At 39.5% G+C, this 17,765-nt stretch overlaps 1 protein-coding gene across 5 annotated transcripts; it reads left to right on the top strand.

Moving 5' to 3' along the window:
• Nucleotides 1-3,301: 3,301 nt before the first annotated feature.
• On the top strand, nt 3,302-17,394 carry mbd1b (methyl-CpG binding domain protein 1b). 5 transcript variants are annotated; one of them, XM_050038500.1, is made up of 17 exons: nt 3,302-3,604; nt 4,072-4,826; nt 5,332-5,472; nt 6,241-6,382; nt 6,487-6,773; nt 8,822-8,904; nt 8,999-9,042; nt 9,373-9,513; nt 9,602-9,679; nt 9,847-9,867; nt 9,976-10,068; nt 11,671-11,832; nt 11,925-12,104; nt 12,202-12,279; nt 12,367-12,444; nt 14,203-14,331; nt 14,417-17,394. In XM_050038500.1, exons 2-17 carry the CDS (start codon nt 4,276-4,278, stop codon nt 14,888-14,890), a joined length of 2,682 nt encoding a protein of 893 aa, XP_049894457.1. In that variant the 5' UTR covers nt 3,302-3,604; nt 4,072-4,275; the 3' UTR covers nt 14,891-17,394. The 5 variants fall into 5 exon arrangements, with proteins under 5 accessions (XP_049894457.1, XP_049894458.1, XP_049894459.1 ...); XM_050038501.1 differs by having other exon boundaries at nt 11,946-12,104; nt 12,364-12,444; XM_050038498.1 differs by having other exon boundaries at nt 3,303-3,604; nt 12,364-12,444; nt 14,417-17,392.
• The last annotated feature ends 371 nt before the right edge of the window (nt 17,395-17,765 follow it).

Below are 17,765 nucleotides of genomic sequence, written 5' to 3' on the forward strand. Positions count from 1 at the left end.
TGTGTTCAGCCTTTTATAACCACAAATACGTTTGTAGGAACCAAACACTGAGATCCAGAATTATAAAACTTTACTTGTTAAGTAAAAAATGCCTTTTTTGAAGTACAACACAGATCTGGATCCAGAGCGCAGAATGACAACACTTCTCCCACCCTCACATTGTAAACCTCTTACTATATGCTCCTCCTAATGGGATGGGATGTTCCTGATTGGTCAATAATAATCAAAGCAAAGCTCTCTGATTGGTATAATTTAAAGACACTGGATCATATGACATTTTCCCTCCCTGTTTTCTTGTGTATGATTATACATGCTGTCAGAATCAGCTTTATTTGACAGGTACATGTACGCATACCAGGAAGTTGACTCCGGTTTCTGTTGCTCCTAATGTACGTGCACAGAAATAGACATACGGCTAGAACAAGCACAACAAAGGTGGACAAGGTAAAACTTTTGACTATGTGCAGTTTGGGTAACAGCACGACAATGATGCAGGGTGCAGAGGGAGCTGGAGTAAATATGAGATGATTAATGTAACAGATTGCTTCGTATTCATGAGGTAGGTGGATATGACAGTGAGTCAGTAAATACAGCATGCTTAGTTTTATATAGACAGCAATGATATATACATTATAAAACTATTTAAACTAATACAGTGTACAAGTAGGTTTGTGTTGACTCATGATAGACTTCTGGAGACACTGCAAGGATGTCTCTCTTCTAAAGAGAGAAGAAGTAGAGATCTTTCCAAAGAGTCATAAACACAGCCCAGAGAATAATTGTAATTTCCATGCCCTCACTGGAAGACAGCTTAAGATCATGCTGCTTCTGCAGAGCCAGCAGCAGTCTTAGGGATGCAACTTACCCTTGTCAACATTTCTTCTCTGCTGCCATCTGGGAGGCTCTGCAGGGTGTTAAAGACCTGCACTTTCAGACTCAAAAAGGACCAACATGTAGAATAGTGTTATCCATACAAATGAAGACACGAGCAATAACTGAAGATGATAATCAAATAATCCATCCAATAATAAGAAATATATAAGGTGCAATAGCATTTGGCAGACTGTCTGATATGACACTTATTTTTATTAATTCTTCTTCTTTATCTTTCTTTTCTGTTATTAATATTTATCTGTATGGCAGATGTGTGTGTGGTTGTGAGCATGTGTGCATGTGTTAAATCTTTATATACCGTTTTTGGAACTGCATTGCAGATTTTTGTTGTGCAAGGTGCAATGATAATACAGGTATTCTCATTTACTACAGGGTTATTCCACAGGGATTGTTTCTGGCACTATGTGACCGATGTTAACAGTTCATCATAGCGTTGGCCTGTGAAAAGAAACTGCTTGTGTCTGTAATTTAACACAATTTCCTTCTACAGCCTGTTATATAAACGACTGATATGTTGGTAATGTTACATTCAACTTTAAAGTGCAATCCTTCAGTTTACATGTTGTCAAATCCCTTTCATACATAGTGGTCACTACAGTGGACAGCTATTTAAAAGCCATTTTCTTGTATATGCATTGGTTTTGATGCTATAGTTGCATTTAAGTCACCAGAGTGGACCCTTGTGCGTCATGCCATACACTGCCACCCACTGGCCAGGTGTTGTCAGTGCAATACAAAGCTCTCAAAACCAAAATGGCCGCCGGAAAGCAAGAAATGTTGTGTAGCTGAAGAATATCCTGCCAATCCTTCTATAATAGGAGACACTGGTGAATAAAAAAATCTGTCATTATCAAGTAACATCTAAGGAATAATACTGTTGCTAAATTTTCCAAGTATTAATTTTATGCTGCGAGGAAACTGCAATTAATCATCTGTCCACTAAAATGGCTATATTTCAACAACAATTAATATCATTACTGCAACTTTGTTGTTTTTGAAAATACCTTATTATCAGTGATTTTCTGACCTGTAAATCAATTGATTTATGTTATTAGAGTGCAATGTGCAGTTTTTGTAACAGAAACAATATTTTGACAATACTTTTGTTATTTTTGCAGAAAATGTATATTGAGGATTAGGTACAGGATGCCTTTTGCACAGGCATAGAACAGTATATGAACATGTTAAAATATGTGAACACACTAGTTAACAGCATTAAAAATATATTTTTGTATGGTTTCACACGATATATATCATTTTTGAATCTGGTTCATATTTCTTCAGTTGAAAACTTAAACACATGCTGTCCAACTGAGTGGACATGTGAAAAACTCTTTAAAAAAAATGCATGTTTAAAAAACTTCATAATTTACTTTTTCATGCCTAAAGAGGAATAAAACACTCAAGAAAAAAAAAATCTTGACTGAGGTCACTATAATGCATGCATAAAAGGGATATCTTATTTATTGCCTGAATGGCAATAATATATATAATTTCATACAAACGTGTGTTTGTACTGTTGCACATCTTTTTAAACAGAAAAGTATTAATGTAAGATAACCTATTTCTATCAAAACAAAACGGACAAAAACAAAGTTTTCATTTGTAACAAGCACTGTTGCCTTTAAGTGTTCCTCCTAAATTCCCGCTCCTTAGACTAAAAGCTGCTTATTTTGGTCAGGGAGTGCGTTTGATTTGGACTAAATGAAGAAGCATACAATATTGTTTACATGAAGGGCCAGGCTATACGATATCACACATTCATTTTAATGGTAGATAATGGCTTCCAAACTGTGCGTCCTGTAAAATCACGCATTGTTAAATCCACCGTCAAGACAACCCCAGGGTTATCCACCACAGACAACACATAAGTCCCAGCCGTCGAGTGCGCTCTCATTTCTTTCTAATCAGCCGTGAAGGCAGCACAGCTAAATGACAAAAGATGAAGCGTGCTGTTGAAGAGGATGAAGACGGGATGAGAGAAGTCACTCCCGTCCGGCTGCTGATGGGGCGAGCCTCGTTTTGGCGTGATATCCGCTATTTATCAGTTTACTTGTCCCCTCTAACCTGTTTGCATTAAATGGTTAATGTTTAGATTACGGTTTGAAATTAGTAAATAAAGAATTAAATTCAGTTTGCCTCACTGAGTGGGTGTATAACTTAAATACTAAAAAGGGCCTGACCGCTGGTGTTCGCAATAACGTTTAGTGATTATCAGTCGCAGGTGTGGATAAATATATAAAAGGGTAAATTTCGGATTATTGTGATAAAATCCCTACTTGTGGGTCACAGAGAAACTGATACTGGATTAATATATTATGGTTATGGGTGGCTAATTGTTGTGTGATCCTGGTGTAGGTGGGGCGAGGTGGATTTGCATCTTTGCTGTCTAGCCTTCTTTGGTCCTACAACCGTTTCCGTTTGTGCTAACCGCTAAGCTAGCTACGTTAGCTCTACCTTATATAGTGAAGTGCTACCTGTGGTGACTAGATTGCCAAGAATCTGGGGAATATTACCTCAAAGGTGTGTGTGTTTAGTTGGCCCAATCAGACTGCAAACATTTGTAAAGTGGTAGCGATAGACGGCTCTCACTCAGAGGAACATTTTGGGCACAGAAACCACGGTGGATCCATGTAGCTAGCGGCAGCTAACGTTAACGTTACTCCCGCTTTCAGTTTCAGTGTTGCTACTCCAGCTGTTGGTGTTAACGGTACGTGGTGTGTCGCTTAACTAACCTCATGTGTTAGGAAATAAAAGCCAATAACAGAGCACTTTCAGCAGTAACAGCACCTTTAGCAGTGGAGGCTAGCTTGTGTCGCTAACGTTTCGTTTGCTGGAAAACACTTGCTGCAACCCAGTGCTAGCTGGTTCACCATGGCTACATGGAAGCTATATATTGTTAGCCATATTTGTGAAAGCTAGATTGGGGCACAATTTACAATCCGTCTTTTTTAGGTTGCAATGCATACACGTTGGCATGCTGTGCTAAGTATACATAACTTCAAATGCCTGCTCATTGAGTCGTTGCCTTTGAGTTCAAGACAGATGTCTGAGCAGCTCGTTGTATGAGGCTAACATTACCTTACAGTAACGAAACCATCGAGCTAGCTTAACGTTGCATACAGTACTGGACATACAGCGTGTGTACACTTTCTAAACAGCATCGTCTTCTTACAGGTTCTGTCACAAAAACTGCAGCTGCCAACCATACTGACTGTTCATTTGCCTGCCCAAACCTCGGTGGCCAAGGTCAAGTGGCTACATCCACGGCCAGTGTGGAAATACACCCCTTTAAATGGAATGCAAGTTCAGCTCTAGAGGATATCTTATTTGTTTCCAGGAAAACACTTTGAACGCTTTGTAGCCTAAACTGGTGCATCAATGAACGAGGAACCACTTGAGACCCCGGTCCCTGGCAGTGAGCCTGTGGAAAAGGATGTGGGACAAAGCACAGAAGACAGGAGAGAAGAGAAGAACAGCAGGGAAGCAGAAAACACCTCTGAGGCACCACCAGCACAGGAGCCTGTGGCACCTGTAGAAAGTCTCGAAACACAGGAAGACCTCGGCTCAGATCCTGTAAAGGAAACTCCAGAAGAAGCAAAGGAGGAGGAGGAGAAGGAAACTCCAGGAGAAGCAAAGGAGGAGGAGAAGGATGCTGCAGGAGAAGCAAAGGAGGAAGCTAAGGAAGATCCAGGAGAGGCAAAGGAATCTCCAGGAGAAGCAAAGGAGGATGCAAAGGAAACTTCAGCAGAAGTAAAGGAGGAGGCTAAGGCCACTGGTGGTGAACCTCCTGTTGACTGGTTTGAGCCGCTGGAGGAGGATGATGATGATGTCACTAGCACTGGTAGGAATGATGGAGAGGAAGAAAGCCTGGCAGGAGAAAGTGAAAGGAGTGAGAGCGTGGCTGGCAGCGAGCGGAAAAAGATTTACCAGTAGGTTGATTAATGATTTTCTCCAATTTGTGGTAACAATAGTGCAGTATGCTGTCATAAGGTGCTGGTTGTCTGCAGAGCCCTTATATCTTAGTCAGTAGTCTGATAATGAACTGATAATGAACTTGTATAACTTTAAGGTCAGGTTTAGATTTTCATGTCCACATGCAAGCATAGCGTTTTGGTGAAAGGGAATGGTTGCAAAATGATGTACATAGGCAAGGGTGTTAAAGTTTATTTCTGCTTGGTGGGAAATTGGGTATAATTGTATGTGTCTTAGAGGTTAAATACTGGTGTTCAGAGAAACTATCAATGGGTAGTTTAAAAATAAATTAGCGACCACCTAAGGCAACCCTATGTCAAACTATTGAAACTAAATAGCTCAATGACGCAACATAGCTTAGCATATTAACATCTTGTTGCATAGCTTTACATGCAGTCTGTTTTTCCCATGTGGTATAAAGATTCTAACATGTATACTTCCCACTTTCTCTTTTAAATTCAGGCTTCAGTTTCCCCGCCGTAAGCGAACACATCCTGATGAAGGATGGGATGACTGGCCAGTACTGGGAGAGGGCTGGAAACGCAAAGAAGTTGTTCGGCGCTCAGGTTCAAGCATAGGACAGAAGGATGTATATTACATGAGGTAAATACTATCTAGTAGAAATGCAAAAAATCCCAATGTGGAGTTGTTTTTTAATTCAGGGGGCAGAACACACTTATTATGTATTTACTTTGTGGTCAATAATATTAATGGTAGTGTTGAGATTTTACTACTTTTTTAAACTACTTTCTGCCACTCCTTTTACTCAGTGTTTAGTGTCAGGTCATGGCAATATGACAAAAAAATTCAAAATATTAACTGTTCAAAGCGACCACTAAGAATGAATTGATAATAATAAATTTCAGAGCCTAGACTGAGCCCAAATTCTAAATATTTGCTTCTTCTTTTTCCTTTTATATGATTGAAGGTTGAATATTAGATTAGATTAGATAAAACTTTATTATCCACCGTAGTTGAAATTTGTCTTCAGCCAAATAGGGAAAAACATTTTTTTATATATATATATTTTAGTTTTCAATGGGTTAGACGCTATAATTTATTCAGTGTCACCTTGGGATTGAGGAACTTGTGATGGATGTTAATTTATTTATTTATTTTACATTTTATAAACTAACCAATTGATTCATCCAACAAAAAACAAAAAAATAATAATCTGCAACCTCACATCTAGATTTCCTAGATGTCCTTTCCTAAGTCCTACATACTCCTCCTTTAAATTAAAAAATTATATTTTCTAACTTTAATTGAAGCAGAGGCGTGGGATTGGATGAGAACAGGATGATATTGTTTTAAGTGGTTGTCCTCCAGCTCTCAGCAGCTGTAAATGTGTTTTTTATTTTGTCTTTGCAGTCCCCAGGGTGATCGATTGAGAAGCCGAGTAGAACTGGCTGGGGTGCTGGAGGGAGTACTTGACTTGTCAAACTTTGAATACAAGTCAGGAAAATTCTACGAAGGCGAAGCGCCACCAGTTAGAGTCCGACACAGAGCAAAGGTATTGGCCTCTTTTATCACATAAAACTTACAACATTAAGATGTGTGTGTGTGTGTGTGTGTGTGTGTGTTACGATTAGTTTTCCTCTCTGTCCAATCAATTAGAAAAAGGTCCGGGAGCGTTCTTCCTCAGAGTCCAGTTGGATGGAGAGAGGAGAGGGGGCCGACACTCCAGACTCCCACCACCGGCTCACCCCCAATCAGGGGCCCAAAAATCTCCAATACAACCAGTCAAGTTTCTCCTCGCACAGTAAACTAGGAACTCAGAATGCATTTTCTCGCAGAGAGGATCCATCAACTGAAGATAGAATTAAACTTCCCGCTCCCTCATCATCCAGACTGTTAATGCTCCCTTCCATAAATGGAGAAGTTAGGACAGAGGAAAACACACTGTGAGTCCATTATTACTTCTGTTCATATGTTAATCATTTAAAGTGTCTATGTGTGACAGTCAGAGCGTTAATGTAGCTGCACACTGGTATCTGCTATGTAAAAATATAGTGGCGTAATGGCATCCTGAATAGAGAATGAAGTCAAGCTACCTGTGTTGGGGGCTGACATTTTTTTTGGGAAACCTAAGGGTCATGGGATTCCTGTGGCATTCCCGCGGGATGGGAGTCAAGTCACTATTCACGTGACTGGGACTGGACGGGGGGTGGGGAAGAGTCAGTGAGCAGGAGCGAGGGGAATCAAAATAACAACATTGAGGTAGCAATGCCAAGAAAATCAGCAGCTACCCGTTCGGTTCAGCTGCGTGTAAGAAGTGCAGTCCTGTAAGTATGAGCACGCGTGTCGTTTTGTGAAGCGCGTGAAGTCAGATGGATTGTTTGAGACAATTTTGTCGCGATCGCGATGCTAATTTCCGTTAGCGCGTTAATGGAATTCCTTTTATGTATTAGCATCGAGCTAACGAACTTAAAGCGCTAGTTAGTTGGCACATGGTTGTAGCAGATAGAGTCAAAATCAACAAGTAGCTTCTCCCCTACAGATAATCTGCCTCGGTGTTTGGTGCATACAATAAACACATTAACAGCAAATATAACTAAAGGCAAAGTACTGCAACAGTCAAGAACATACATATGGGATAGGAAAATTACAATGAAAATATGAAAAAGAATTTATTAAAATATTGCTGTAGCCTATGTAACCCATTGCTGTTTCAGCTGTTTTGTTATCAGTTATTTCAAGTAGGGCTGCCCCCGACTAAAAATGTTCCTAGTCGACCAATAGTTGTAATTTAGGGCGGTTAATCGATATTAGTGTAATTATTAAGTTATATATTTTGGGCGTGGCAACACAATGGTTTGAGTTGAAGGTGTGAGAAAGAATAGTATCAGTAACACTGTTAATGCTGTGCTACATTACAGAGAAATACAAAACCGTACTAACGAACCTTCATTAATATAGGCCTATATTTTATCTACAAGTGCACGTCACACACTGAGCGAGCCGCCTGTTAATGACACTGTCAGCAAAGCAGTAATGATTGTGCTAAGTGGCTAATGGGCATGTAGCTACTGACATGTTTCAGATGATACGTCATGTTTGTAGTCGACGAATGAGTTTACATATCACCTTGGGTTCGTCCTTCACCTTCTCAAAATGATCCCACACTTTGGATTTCCTGCCCGACATGTTATTAACTAACCTGTGTAATAAATGCAGGTCCCAGCCCTGGAAATTAGGGGCCGTACACATGCCATGTCTTTAACCACCAGGAAAATGCAAGGTCAGGTGCCGGTTGCTACTCTTGTGCCTTTTCTGTGCCAGCTTTCAAGAGCGTGCCAGCAGGTTTTGTCCGAGGTTGCTAAGTAATTTTAATAAGGATGTTATCATAGCCTGTCTACCTGAAATCCTGAGTGCAGAGCTGATCTTCTTCAAGACGCTGTGTATAAGTGTGTAGGCCTCTCATCAGAGGGACAGATGTAAAGCTCTGGGTAGCCCTGCACTAAAATGATCAGCTTTTCTGTATTTATTACAGACTGAATATTCACAGAAATTCCTAATAGAGTTTCATGTTTTTTTTTGTTGTTGTTTTTTTCTGCGACTAAGCGACCAATAAAATCTTGCTGACTTATGACCTTTCTGGTCGACTTACGTCTGGTGACTGTTAGGGGGCAGCCCTAATTTCAGCATAATGCTATACTGTATAATTAATAGCACATGTATAGATTTATATAAAAATATGCAGTTCTCATATGACGAAATGCAATTTTCATTCATTTAGAATGGGACAGAATTATGTTTTTATGCTGTCACAGGATTGGGACATGACAGGATTTCTTATGTGGAAATGAGATGGGAGTGAAAATCCATTCCTGTATCACCCTCTACTTTGTGTGTGTTGTAATATGAGCTTCTCTGTGGTTTGTTGTGGTAAGCTAGTCTGGCTGCACGTGATATATGCAGATTGGCTGAGCATCATCATGTTTCCCCACAGGGTCTGTGCCAGATGTGGTGTTTCCTTCACAGGCACATGGTACGACAAACAAAGAAAGAAGCCTTTCTGTCCCAACTGTTGGGGTATGTCAGTATTTGAGTCTGCGTTAGAAATTGAAAATAAATAAATACCTGAGGTGGGGTACTCATCCTACATTGTTTTTCTTTTTAATTTCAGTGGCCTCAAAGTCAAAAGAGCATCCGATGGTTCGTTTCAGAAAGGTAAATTACTGTCTGTAAACACAGCTGCATTTCAGCCACCTGAACTAGCCAAAACTTTAGCATATGGTCCAATGGGAACTTTAACAGTAGTTAAACCATGGATACAGAATTCACATATGTAAATGTTTTGTTTATGTGAGAAAGTTGCATTGCTGAAACTGACTGGACATGTAATCACTTTTGACAGTGTGAAAGTTGACAAATTTCTTTGATTTACCAGAATCAGGATACTGAATGAAAATGTTAAAAAGGAAAAAAACACAGACGAGACATCGATATTAATAATTAAACAAACCTGTGTTTTTTCATCTTTGTTAATGTCAACTGTAGTGGATTCCTTGTGGACAGTGTGTGGGATGCAACAACACAATGAACTGTGGGCAGTGTGCAAACTGTAAGCATGGACTGCAGAGCCCAGAGTCCCGGAAACGCATTTGCCGAAAACGCAAATGTATATGTCCCATTCGCAAGGTAAGCTGCTGGGTACACATTTATTTTGATGCTCTTTGTTTGTTTATGTTACTTTTGCATTCATGCCTTTTTTCTGTCTTTCCATCAGGGACCTGGAAGTGGAGGCTTCCTGCCGCAGAGGCCTTATGACATTCCTGAAACATTTGATGACAGCATGAGTTTCCAGGTAATAAAAACTTGTATAATCCTCTGAAATGTACGTTTCTACTGTGCTTACTGTAGGGTCAAAGAGAACATTATGTTTTTCTATATGATTACAGTCAGGGTCAGACTTTAGTTATGTCAAATGTTCAGATGGTCATTTCAAGCTCTAACAACACTTTTATTTTACAGAGTGAAATTACAGACTCGCAGGTAATTTCTTTGTAATTTGAGAACAAATTCTCAATATCAGCACACAATACTCAATATTATTGCAATTCCTTTTCCCTACTCTAACTGATTTATGTTTTATTCACACAGCACCCAAGTCTCAAAAGCAGCGACACAGAGAACTTCTCAGTCAACGTGGACCTTGATGACGAAGATGACATGTCAACGGACGATGATGACGATGTGAGATTTTTTTTTTTTTTTAAACCCACTGTCGTACAGACGTGATTGTCTAAAGTGACACAAAATAAACCAAAAAGAGAACCACAGCTGTGGTCAGCTTCATTCATATCAGTTAGTGTGTGTATTCCAGGAGTAACAACTTGTCCTGGTGGTAAAACAGCTATCACAACAACTTCTCAGACCACATCTGCAGTATTTTAGCTGCAGTTTATACAGTTTTAGTTGGAACAATAACCCATATTTACTATTCATAGCAGTGGCAAACATTGTTTTGTTTGTTCTTGACAGTGTTTAAAGATGAATGTTAAGTTTTATGCAGGGTTGTTAGTAGTACACTCACTAAGCCATCCAAATGTAGAGCACATTGTAAAAGAATTTTCAGAAAAGCCTCTTCTCCATTACAGGGCCGTGTTAGGTTGAAAACATGTAGATTTGCCTGAAATCTGACAGAACTGTCAATTTGTTACACTCCAGCGAATTTGAACTCAGTGGAGTGTGTGAATTCGAAGACCCAGGCAAGATTTAGTTCTGTGTCTATGTAAATATTCTTGCGAGAATATGGCTGTATGTGTTTACAACCAGAGGCAACCAATGTTTACACTGTGGCTCAGCAAAGTTAAAAAGCACTGCAATGAATATTCGCTTTGTTCTCATATCATCCTCGCAATCTTTGTGACTAATTTGGCAACGGTTTGACAACAGTACTGTGGTGCATGTGCTGTTCAAGGCCGATCCTGAAACAGAGTGAGCGCTGAAGCGTTTGCAACCGGTGTTTGTAAACAAATGCATGGCGCATGTGCATAGCACTGGGGAGCAAAAGCATCACTCTCCTCACACAAAATACAATGCTAAAGAAGCGGGTAGTCATGAAGAGCTTACATCCTGCACAGTTCAATAAAAGTAAACCAATAAATAAAAGAGGGACTGACCCACACTCTAACAAAACTACACATAGTTACCTGTGGGCAAAACACATGCAGCGCCAACGGCACTACTATTTCAACTGTGTTGGTAACGTTATACAAGAAGATACAGGTGGGTAACAGCTGTGAAAGGAAAGAACTAACAAATGAATTATTTTCAATTTGAAGAAAACTATCACTTTTGTGTATGTTACTTACATTTTTCAGCTGACATTACTTACCTGAAATGAATCGTTTGATCCCAGTTTTCAGTTCCATCTTTGCACAGCTGTAACCCACCAATATCTCATTTCATGATGATGTTCTGGAGAAAAACAATTCTACTACCCTTTCTCATCTATTTGTACACCCCAGCACCACACAAGAGTGCACCATGTTGGCGCTGCCTGTTTTTAGCCCAGCAGTCCCCATCTGGTTTAAAGCTAGCTAACTATTTGACAGCAACTCGACGGTGTAACGTTTCCCTGCATCTTCCATATAAAGTGACACATATAAAGAGTCATAAGTTTCACACAACAAACGAGGAGGTGGTAATATTGTACCTATAAACAGAGGCAGCATTGTACAGCAGTCCATCTCTGTCTCCGTATAAGTCATCTGTAATTGACATTAATTTTCCACTGTCAGTGTAGAAGTAAATGTAAAAAATATCTCTCTCTTCTTACATACTTGTCTACAGTGGCATAAGAAGCGGAAGCGGCGATCCTGTGGAGAGTGTAAAGCCTGTCTCTGCAGGAAAGACTGCGGCACATGTGATTTCTGCATAGACAAACCCAAGTTCGGAGGCAGCAACAAGAAGAGGCAGAAGTGTCGACTTCGTCAGTGTCAGAGACAGGCAATGGTAACACCACACCAATTCCTCATGAATTAGTTCTTTACTCCAGGTAATGATTTAATCATGGATTTTAAATATGTCTTTGCGCAATCTGGCAGAGACACTTGCTGCCTTTCCAGATGGGACAAGGTGACTATGGGCCTGATAGCTCGTTGCTGCCGGGTAGGCCTAGACCTCACTACACGTACAGTCGAAAGTCAGGTTTAAAGAGAAACAAAGGACAACAATCTGGCTTTGACTTCTCCGACAATGAAGATGATGACAGTAACTTACCAATGGTGAGTTTGTTTTTGAACATAGTAGCATTTTCCCTGCAGGTAAGTTAAGGAAGAATTTGTTTTTTCTTCATACGTTGCTTATGTGTCATTGTTGCAGCTGAACTGGCCCCCTGAGCCTGCCAGCAGTAGCAAACACACCTATGAACTGAATGTGAGAAACCCGTCAACTATGCAGGTTTGGAATTAGATTTGCACCTACATGTTTTTTGTCAGCCAAGGCTCATCTCACTAAACAGATTGTCAACTTTTTGTCTTTCAGCAGTTGAATCATTTTGATTTTGGCCAGCAGAATGGACTGCCTGAAAGAAATCCGCACACCAACCACAACAACTCTGAAATGGTACGTTTTTTGTTCTTTCAGGCCACTCTCTTGGTAGTAGTGTTTCTAAGTTTAGGAGCCTTTTGCTTAAAATATCCCACAGCTCTTTTGTAGATAGTTGCACTTATTTGTGGCTAATGTACATATTTTTGCTGCCAGATAGTACAGATTTGGCTTTAGTACCTCTACCCTGGAAATTTAAAAAAAATTCTCTGGAATGTAAAAAAACTATTGACATATGCAAGGCAGGGGAAGTGGAGGTGCTGGTGTAAGACACACACACACAATCACTGCTTCATGCTTCATGCAATGGAGGGAGAGGGGCTGGTAGGTGATGAAAGCTGCCACCTAATACGTCACCTGCAACCAGATGAGCCAATAGCAAAATTCAATTGCAGTAGCCAGGTTTCAACCAGTAGAGGGCAGTTCCTCTACATATTCAAAACACAGTATGTAGAATTTGGACCTGAATCTATCAATAACTCTACTAATACCCATATACATTGGTTTTCAGCTGGAAAAGGTAATTTTGGGGATTGGTTACTCTGTAATAGCACTAAACCTGACTGATCATGTATCATAATGGCCTCCTGTTTTCCCTTTCCTTCACGAAACGCTCTTGGCAACTTGTTCACTTCCTTATGTATCTGTTGCCGTGCTGTTCTTTGGCCTGTGACTCAGTGTGATGAATCCAGGCTTGGTTCCAACTCAGTTTGACCAGGTTTTTTTTAACCAGTCCATGGTAATTGCAGTCTTTACTGTTATGTTCTATAAAGGGTAATGAATCTTTTGGCTGTGGGTGTGCTTGTGTTGATTTTTGTTGTCCTGTCTTAAGTTGGGATGGTCCCTCTCCCCCCTGTCCTCTGCTCTTTAATTTGGAGGGCATTTTGCCTGTAATGGACTGTTTGACAGTGTATGTAGAGACAGGAGGCATGAGGAGAGGAAAGACAGAGGGGTATAACATGCCACAAAGTCAAACTGGGGATGTTACAATTATATGGTACTTTACTACTTGGCAGCAGGCCACCCCCAAAAGTAAATTTGATCTTCTTATAAAGGATGCATATCACTACTAAGCAGTTTGTTCTCTCTCCTTGTCAGCTGCCTCTTCTTGGCTGTCCTTCAATTTGTCATTGTGGTCACATATTACTGTGGCTTCTTTTTTTCTCACTTTTTTTTAGCCTTATCTATGTAGACAAGTAGAAAAGCGATATGGTTACACTGGGTGAATCAGATGTAAATACTCTGCAGTGTAGATGTTTTATGCATAACTTATATACACATTTCCCCTAAGTTTACCTTGCCATATTTGGATTTTTTTAAATAAACTTCTTGGTCTACACTAGATTTAAAATAATGTAGTGCACATGCTCTGAATTTATCTGATCCACCGTCATCTGTATGTCGGTTAAGTGATGCTTGCCACATGCCCCACTGCTTCTTGCAAATACAAAGCTGTATTTTTTATGATGTTTAGTGTAGTGTGCAGGCAGAGGGCTCCTGGTTCTATTGCAAACACTGACAGTGCACAAATGTTGCTTTTAGTATTTGTGTCATGTACAATCTCTTGAGTGCTAATAAGGCAGAAATATAAAGACAGTTTGGTGAGGTTCAATTGAGCAAAGAAACAAAATCATTTGGTCTTAAATACAACCTTGTCAAATCCTAAACCTAATTTTTGAAATCATTTCTGAGACAAGATAAAAAATGTCTTCTTGTTGTCACAGATTTGCAAACTTCCATTAGACTAATATTACTTGGTCACCCTTCTCAATCCAGGACCAGCTAAACAGATGGGATGCAGAGAAATCACTCTCAGGCAGAGATGCTCAGAGGCATGTTGAAGAAGATGACGAGGAAGACGAAGAAGAAGAAGTAGAAGATGAGGAAGAAGAAGAGTTGCCCATGGTAAGTGTCCTGCTAAGTTGTCTGAATAGTCACAGATAATGAAAACCCGTTTGAATATTTAATTCCCCTCTGCTGCTCCCTGCAGATCACACAGATCTTCAGTTTGGCTGATAACCCATCTGGGAGTGGTGCGGACATTGAAGACCAGCTCATGAAACTGCTACACTCTTTGCGCTCCTCTGTAATGCCAATCCTATGGTATGCCATCATGGTGGAGGGCCCACAGCTACAGCTCATCCAGTGCTCTAAACAGTCCAGCCTGACCGACACCATGGTGCTGATCGACCCAGGCTTCTGCTATCAGGTCACCGTCCAAAAGCAGCCGCTGCTCCCCACCCACCCGCTGTACGACAAGTACCCAGCACGCTTAACCTCTGTGTCTGAAGTGGTCAGTTTGCTTTTGGGCCTGGAGAAGTACGTTGTGTGCCAGGGACTGCCCCCCAAAGAGCCATTATCGAGTAAAGACCCAATCATACTGGAGCGGGCGTCGACATGTGATTTCTTGGTTAAGAGGAAGGTGAGCATCTGTTCTAACTGCAGCGCACTGCAAGGACTTTAACTTGAGCAGAAGCAGAAGATCTGTGACCACAGTGGAGAGACCACCTGTTCTCTGGTGCAACTTTGTGCTACTTTCTTCTTTATGTTTCTGTTCTTCTTTTGGTGATAATATAAATGACAGTTTTACAGATTTACCTCCAGACTGTGATGATACGATTTGATTATTTGAAGAATCACCAAAGGCATTCCAGGAGCTGTGACATTATACTCCAGGCGTTTCTTCTCAGATGTCTTCTGTTATGTTTGTTTAGGGCTTCTCTTCATGACTGTTATGTCAGATACTGGGCGTGTGTGTGATGGATAGAGCTGAAATCATGAGCCCACTGTGTGGTTAGTGTTCTGTTGGTCGATTCACACTCTTACTTGAGGAATCTATAACCCTCCCCCTCTCACCACTTTTAAGTGATTGTGTAACCCAAATTTAGTCTGTCTCGGCCCAAAAATGAAGCTGAATTTATTAGCATGTAACCCTCTTGTATTGTCACCAGCAACATTGGACACTGTCAACACTGTTGCCATGTGTGCCAATGGAGTTAACCAGCAGCCTGAAGTGTTTTGGACTAAGTTATGTTTGCATCGTCTCTACCTCTTTCATTTTATAGCAAAGTGTACATTTATGTGGACTTTTGCTTTTTGTAATTGAATCTCAGTGGATGTACAAGATAAAAACACCAAAAGGTGGAAACCAAGTCTCTACAAATTGACCACAATAATGCAGATATAAAACACAATGAGTGACTATTCACCTCATTTATTACAATGCACAAAATCATTAGAGGGGACCACAATTCATTTTAAAACTCCCACAATAAATTTTCCTCATTCATCATCATTTTTGGGCTGCAGCAGATGCCTTTCCACTCAATACACATCAGCTGGTTTTGATTGGCAGATTCAACAGCTGACAAATGGTAAAATTTAACAGTACTGAGATCGGAGTACATACACTCCCTCTAGCAAATGCTTTGTAGAATTTGCTTTCTGAAACGATATCCTCAAATGAAACCTGTGGTGAATCCAAAACTCATCTCACAGACGAGTACATTTTGTAATTATTAGGATGATAGAAGTGTCTTAAATGTCTTTAAAACATGTCCTCCCATTTCTGTTATTGACTGGTATGATTATTGGTATTTGATATTGTATTTTAAACCTTTTGATGGATTAAATTTAAATTGTATAATTACGTTTTTCTCCCGTCCCCCTTTCCATTGGGATGTTTATGAAGTAATTCAATTACTTTGAAAATGTTAGTTTATGCATTCTTGGCATATATCAGATTTATTTTTATTTTCTTGGTTTCCTCAAGTAACTGTGCAGATTTTGAAATGTTTGGGATCAGTCGGTTTCTTTTAAAATCTATTGTTATTTAGTCTTTGAATTAAAACCTATTTAGAGAATTGAAACAAACATTTTGCTGTCTTTGTCTTTCTGAAGGCAGTGTGCAAATAAACTTTTAATGCTGACTGGCTTTTAATGAAATTTATCAAATATATGTAATGGACTTCTCACATCTGAAACACGTATTAGTAGTGTCACCTGACTTGGAAACAGTGAAAGCCCAGGATTTTATAAACATAAATGAACACAGCTGCTGCTTCATACCCAGTTATTTAATCTGTTATGATATATGGTGTGATGGAGTTGCAGTAATGTGAGCCAGATAATGTTTCAGTGACTGTCAGAGCGGCCTACTTGTTGATTGAGTTATTGGTTTTATTATTAAGGATTGTTTCAGTGTCAACAGTAAAGCCCAAGCTGTATTTTATATTGCTTTGGAGACTTCGATCTGTGGTCCATCAATGTCTGTGCGTTTGAAATGAAGCATCTCTGATGCCCCATGAAACTACTTAAGCTGATTTACACCAGCTTGTTATGCAGCATAAACACTTTATATGCATCAGTGTTATTCTAAAACAGTGGTTCTCAAACTGTGGGACAGGACTCCCTGGGGGGCATAGAACTGCTGCAGGTGGGACGTGGATGACCAGGGGATAAAATATGGAGTGAAACAAATGTGAATGAATGTGATTTATGTAGGGAAAATAAAGGTTTGTTGATGCTATCATCAGTATCTTCAAATTCAACATGGATCCCTTTCTATTAGCTGCTTACCCAATTATTGGTAATGATTAATTTAAAGAATTTTAATTGTGGGATGGGTGACTTTTGGCTTCTGAGGGCAGGCATGGCAGAAAAAGTTTGAGAAGCACTGTTCTAAAAAAAGGAAAGTCTCCATTTCAACCTCCCCAACAATTATTATTATAATTATCATAGTGTGTTGTGTGTAACAGCTGTAAGAATATGTTCTCAGTTGTTTTTTAAATATATGCATTTAATATTCTTTAATTGTAATGACAACCCACAGTCATCAGTTTTTCTGTAAATGTGCCTGTGATAACAGCTATCTAATTTTCACAATTTTGGAGTCAAAGTTTTTGATTTAATATAGAAATATTACTTATTTTGTAAACATATTTGTATCGGATACAAAGGTTCTTCATCTACGCTGTAAAAAAAATAAAATTATATAGAGGAGAGAGGGAAGTTTAGAAAAAACAATTTTAATCTCTGTTAGAAATTTCATTTTATTCTGTATGTTTTATTAATATTCCATTTTATGCTCTCTCTCGCTCTCTCTCTCTCTCTCTCTCTCTCTCTATATATATATATATATATGTATATAATTTGTTTTTTAATTTATTTATTTAATTTATGGTCTTTTCGCAGAAAATGACACATTTGTACATTTGTAAAATGCGCTACACACATCAATTCAGGTCCTTTTTTTTTTTTTTTTTTTTTTTTTTTACTATTCAGCGTCATTGTGCGCGTGCCTATGCAACAACTGGATAACAACATTTGTATGACAGGAT

Source organism: Epinephelus moara, chromosome 24, assembly GCF_006386435.1.
Source record: "Epinephelus moara isolate mb chromosome 24, YSFRI_EMoa_1.0, whole genome shotgun sequence".
Classification (NCBI taxonomy): Eukaryota; Metazoa; Chordata; class Actinopteri; order Perciformes; family Serranidae; genus Epinephelus; species Epinephelus moara.

Excerpts from the sequence above, each read along its gene's own strand:
- mbd1b (XM_050038498.1), top strand. The coding sequence starts at position 4,276 with ATGAACGAGGAACCACTTGAGACCCCGGTCCCTGGCAGTGAGCCTGTG. Across the intron at positions 9,514-9,601 it reads GTATATGTCCCATTCGCAAG|GGACCTGGAAGTGGAGGCTT; the intron begins GTAAGCTGCTGG and ends TCTTTCCATCAG. Across the intron at positions 12,445-14,202 it reads ACCACAACAACTCTGAAATG|GACCAGCTAAACAGATGGGA; the intron begins GTACGTTTTTTG and ends TTCTCAATCCAG.